The sequence below is a fragment of the Diadema setosum genome, chromosome 2 (genome assembly GCF_964275005.1).
Source record: "Diadema setosum chromosome 2, eeDiaSeto1, whole genome shotgun sequence".
Lineage (NCBI taxonomy): Eukaryota > Metazoa > Echinodermata > Echinoidea > Diadematoida > Diadematidae > Diadema > Diadema setosum.
In genome coordinates this window covers 15,244,906-15,250,905 of record NC_092686.1, presented here as the reverse complement: position 1 = coordinate 15,250,905, position 6,000 = coordinate 15,244,906, and the positions used below count along the sequence as shown (strand labels likewise).

Genomic DNA, 6,000 nt, shown 5'->3' with positions numbered 1-6,000 from the left:
TTCTATATACAAATAATATCGCTACATTGGAGGTGCGCAGTATAAATTACCTTTTCATTCTTGAGTTATCATTTGAATTATAATGGGAAAAAGCATCGCGACAATAAAATTTCGAGAACTGACATATATATTTTGAATTATATACGAAGGTGTTTTTTCTGTATATCTCATCACCAAAATTAATGTTTGTATAGTAAAAGAAATGTGTAATTCTTATGTAAAATTGTGCTGATTTTTATTGTAAAAGTGTGCTGATCTTTTCATGGTGAAAAAGAACCGGAATATCAAACTTTATTTTCTCTTAAAAAAATCAGTCAATTATTGCTGCGCAGCTCCAAACTTCCATTCACTCTCGTTTTGTTACAGTCCTCTACTCCTAAATAATTTTACACCACGTACATGGCGCATAATCAGTTTCTCTCACTCTCTCTTTTTTATTCTTCCTTCTCTCTTACTGCATGACAGCGACTTATAGGGTTTTGTCCAAGGTATTTGTTTCAGGTTAGATCGGTTTCGTGTCTTAGTTTGTTTCGTAATTCCGTTTTTTTTTTAATGTAACCGTCATTCATGTGATTTAATTGTTGTATTACGCGTATGGTTAATGCATCCTTTAACTAACGCAGTTACTTTTTAGTGTGTTTCCCCCTTTTACAGTAATTTCCTTTCAGTATTTCGCGAACTTGTACTGTTTTATATATATATATATATATATATATATATATATATATATATGTATGTATATACATTGTGATGAAATTTATGCATTCAAATTCTGTATAACATCTATGTTTCTGCTGGTTATGGAAAAAGTGAATGAATATATGGATGGATGAATACATTTTTTTTTTCAAACGACAGACCTTCACACCTGCATGGAGGAATATAATTTCACTTTAAAAATGTAATTACAGTCGAATTTTCATTTCTTCTTTTGTTGACTTTCTTGTCGTTACAGGGAACCTGTGGAACGATCCTCGTCAGATTCTTCTGCGCTCCTCCTTTAACCCACAACATATTATAGTATTTGAATAACTGACGACGATTATCATAGATAAATCATATTTGTGCATATGGAAAACAATTTTAAAAGCATTAAAATAAGCGAATATCATATACGGCCACCGGATTTGGATAGCTTAAACACGAGTTCCATCACGCTCATATCACTTTCGTTTTCCTCGCCTTGGAGTGGATGCAAATTCAAGGAAAGGTAAGTGCAAACGAAAATGCCCCACCCTCCCTTTTTTGTCAAAATTCGGAGATGATGTTTCAAAAAAGATGTTTCCAAGATTTCGTCACATTAGTATCCCGTTCATCTCCATACTGATACGCTCCTTTTTTTCAAGAAGTAAAGTGAGTAGCTAGAAGGGATGTTTATAGAGATGGCAAGATATAATTTTACACTGGTATGTCTAATTTCATCAGTGTTGCTGAGAAGTCCTTATACTTGATTACGTGGATGTTATACCCAAACATTATTGTATGGAGTACTATGCGTGTAGACCTGTATTATATTTAATTGTGCTCTTGTGATAGATCATCGAGCACCATTTATAACAATATCTTTGATATTTGGCACACAATTTTCGTGATTAAAATATGAAAGAGGAAGCTAATTTCAGTTACTGTACACTTGCTCAATACCACCTATAAAACCAGTGCACGCATCAATAATGGGCTCAGAATCAAATCAGAAAACAAAAACAAAAACGTGTCCTAGGAAGAAGCTGTCATGGCTCATTAGATAGAATGAAAACATACTATTGTATAAGCTGTTAATTTTGCAAGGGTTTAATTTTCGAGATTTTCGCGAATTTCTGTTTTACCGTGAATTTAACAACAAGCGAAAGTGTCGCCACGCGCCAGAGTTAAAGTGCACTTTAGGGTTGTCTCGGTGTCAATTCGCGAAAACGACGACTTGCGGAAATGTCCGTGACTTCTTTCTTCGCGAAAAAAAAAATGTACGCGAAAATAACAGCTTATACAGTATCAATCAGCTCATTATTCTTATACAAGATGTCTGGAAAAGAACAAGGATGGTTGCCAGCTTTAACAGGGGTGTGAAAGACCACTACATGTGCATCCAGTCAGGCTGTGCACACTCTTTGACTGGATTTCAGCAATTCAACATGTGAGGGCGTCTATCTACCAACAAGAATGTGATGCCACAGCTGCCAAAGAGATTCCTCATACTCACTGCCCATAACCTCTTTGGACACCGCAAAGAGCGCTTTCAACTTGCTATTTTAAAATAAACGTTCAGCGTTCAAAGACTTTGAAGTATCAAACTCGAACATGATGTTGTTTCAGAATTATGCCTCACTATGTATTCATTCATCTGGAGCAATCTCTTTCTTGTTATAGTTAGTTACTTAGTTGTTGATTATAGTTAATTAGTTAGTGAGTTAGGTAGTTAGTTAGTTAGTTAGTTAGTTAGTTTTACTAACTTTCTTTGTTTGTTCGTTCGTCCGTTTGTGTCATTTTCCATCTGACAAGATGACTGGATAGTCCATATTCAGTTGTACCAGCTGGTCTTCAATGGGGTCCAGTTAGTCGTGAGGCGGGACCACTTCACTGGATTATGCACCGTGCTTTCTTGCGATGAGTGAATGAAGCGGGATCTTTTCACGTGCATGGGTTGTGACTCTCACATACGGGACCTCAATTTCATGACCTATCCGAGTGTTTTGCCTCTTACTATAGGGGACTGGATGATTACACACAACACTGATCCTGCAGTTAGACCATGGAGCTACTAACTAGCTCCATGGTTACTCAGGAATCGAATCCGGGTCGATCCTTTGGATCTGGGGGTGTTTCATCGATTTAGTCAGCGCTGACAAGTTGTCAGTCTCTGACAATCACCATGGTAGTATAACAATCAGTGACCAGAGCATCTCAGTCAATCAAAACCAAGGAGTTTGCTGAAATTGTCAGAGACTGACAACTTGTCAGCGCAAACTAACTTGATGAAACACCTCCCAGGTGGCAGACGCCCTGTATACCGACTGAACCAAATCAACTCCCTTATGCATATTTTTAGTCATATCATTCTTACAACAATTCTTCAGAGATACAGAATGTACAATACAATTTTTTTATAACATATCATTAATGATAAACAACTATTTATAACATGAATAAAAAAACACTATGCAAAACACAAAATTGTGCCGTCCAAATATAGAAATATCACAAATGCAAAAAAACAACAAACAAACAAGAGCCAATACATATTTTTCATCATCTTTATTTCTCACCTCTTTCATAAAACCGAAGCACAATTTCTATTGGGAACATAATACAGATTAAAATTGCACACTTTTGTATATAGGGAAAAAGAAATCTTGAACAAGATACATAAAACTATATGAAAAGCACCAATTCGAGGTGTTGTGTACATTATGAAAATATATACTTGGAGACGGTAATAGTGAATCGATTATCTTTTTAAATGATAGCATTGATTAATTCGTATGACTTTTTTCATTGATTCGAAATGCTAAATTATGACAATATAAGTCATACTACTATATCGTCATGCATAATCATCTATTTTTTTTATTTTTTTATTTTTTTTACAAATAAAGCGTTTTGTGAAGCTTATGTTTTTGAACGCTAAAAAACATACCCCCGTCACTGGGGGTCAGCCTGCATGCACCTATGACGCAATCCCTCCATTCCTGCAGCTTGTAGCCTTCAACATTTCAGACCCCGTGCCTGGACGTATAGGTTTGTTACTGTGGAGAACAGCGAAGGAATTCATGGGATGAACCTCAGCTATACAAGGCTACTTCAGTTAGACAGGACGTAGATATCTTATGTCAAATGTAGACACTTACATACTAATGACATTCTGCATCCAATATTACCCAATACTAGTATAACGAATCAATAGATCAATAAATGAATCAATAAATCAATAAATGAATCAGTAAATCAATAAATGAATCAATAAATCAATGTGGTAATAATGAACCAATAAAAACCCTTTATAGTGACCGAGCATTCTCCTCCATTGCCCCCACCCTTTGGAATAAACTCCTTCTTTATATTCAGAATGCCTCATCCATTGAGTCATTCAAAATCCTTCTTAAAACTCATTTGTTATTTAATCAGTTGTGATTTTTTCTTTTTCTGGAGACGCACACACACAGTTAGTTATTAATTGTTGTATCGTAATGTAATGTACTTTTTCTTCTTTTGTAATTGTAAAATGTTATTTTTTAGTCTTTTTGTGCGCTTAGAAACACCCGTATAAAGCGCCATAAATGTAATTATTATCATTATTGTTATTATATAAAGCAGTATAGGCGAAAGGAAGGTTCTGGACGTTGTCTGCCTCCAGGACGCATTACGTGATGTGGTAGGACTTGCACCCTTGACTTCCTCACTGAAAGCGCAGAACAGAGAGAAATAATATTTGACCAGGTTGTAACGTCGTATGCATCTGCTCATACGGGTGATTTATGACATTCGTCCCCCACCCCCCCCCCCAAAAAAAATGAAATAAGTTTCGTTATTTCGAAACACGAAAATTCCAAACTGTATAATTATGTAGGTGGTCGGTAACCTGAAAATGAAAAAAGAGTTCGTTAATCCGAACATTAGTGGCATCATTCCGCAGCTTCGTTAATCCGAAAATGAGGATTATATGTTTGTGTTTCCAGAGGTTTGTTAATCCAAAAATGAAAGAACGACACGTACTAACGAAAATCATATATATATGTCATTCTCGGGGTAACGAACCATTGGGATAGGACTGATAACGAGGACGATAACTGAGGACGATCGCTTTGTTTTATTGTTTTACAGCTGTATTTTTTTTTTTTTATGTTTCAGTTATTCCAAACCCGATTTTCATCAAATAAACTTTGAATTCCTCTTAAAATGGTATGCTCTGTACTATTTCATAAGTGTTCTCTTGGCATCTCGCAAAAAGTTTAAAGCCCAATTCTCATCTAAACCAATACTGTACCATCCTTTAACGTCGGAATAACAACTGTAACCCATCTTTATAAGCATTCTTCGCATCGGATGAAAGTTTCATATCCGTAGTGCTCTCCCTTATTTATATGATTTTAGACGATGCGTAGTGTATTACAGATCAACACTGTCTTCTCTTGCATTTGTATATATCTTTTTTTTTTCGATGAAGATCACCTCCGTAAATCAAAGATAAACGCTCTTCAATGTTAATAGCATCATTTGGTTTATTTTTGTGTCGATGTTTTTAGATATTTTGCTTCACTGAAAGTTTCAAGGCACGATCAGTAATAACTAATATTGTATCAAGTCTTTACTTCGTCAATTCGTGGACTCGAACCGTGAACAATACAGGGAACAGATTTTGTAGGCCGCCAGTTACAAGATAACACGATTAATGGAAGACATTTATACAGCATGAGATTATCATCCACCTCATTTTACAAAGACAGAGAAGGAAAATAACTCACGACTCAGATTCAAATTCAAATTCGAATGATTTTATTTCCATAAAAATGATATAAAATAACATACAAAACGCTTACATGAGTAGAAAATATTTTTGGGAATTTCAAATCACATACTAGTAAGCTTCAACAGAACATCGATACAATAAAGTGATATCAACGCAACTTTGTATTTCGATTAATAAACAAGTAAGCAAATACAGTTTCATTTTTAACTGTATATGCAAAGGAGGAAAATTATCAAAACTCTGGTAAACAAGGCAATGCCCAAATGCATATCTTTTATCTATAATTTCATTTTTTCCTTTCTTTATCCTTCTTCTCCAAGAGATCGAATTTTTCAATGTTTTTCACGTCACTATAAGTGTATCTAAATAGATATTGCAACACACTTTATCATAATGACTATGCATTTTATTTGAGAGATATGACAAAATCAAAGAGATATACACAACCTTGATAACATCAATATACATGTACTGCATAACATTCAGTTTTGTTCCTCTTTACCCTTAAAAGATCAAATCTATCTTATCAAATTGCTCAA

The 6,000-nt window shown here is 34.9% G+C and overlaps 1 protein-coding gene across 1 annotated transcript in view; it reads left to right on the top strand.

The window, feature by feature from the left end:
• Positions 1 to 1,078: 1,078 nt before the first annotated feature.
• The window catches only part of LOC140240138 (inhibitor of nuclear factor kappa-B kinase subunit epsilon-like), a 40,531-nt gene continuing 35,609 nt past the window's right edge, over positions 1,079 to 6,000 (top strand). Inside the window, exon 1 of the mRNA XM_072319948.1 lies at positions 1,079 to 1,210. Coding sequence (XP_072176049.1) covers positions 1,193 to 1,210 — 18 coding nt within the window. The 5' untranslated portion in view covers positions 1,079 to 1,192. The remainder of the gene's footprint in view (positions 1,211 to 6,000) is intronic.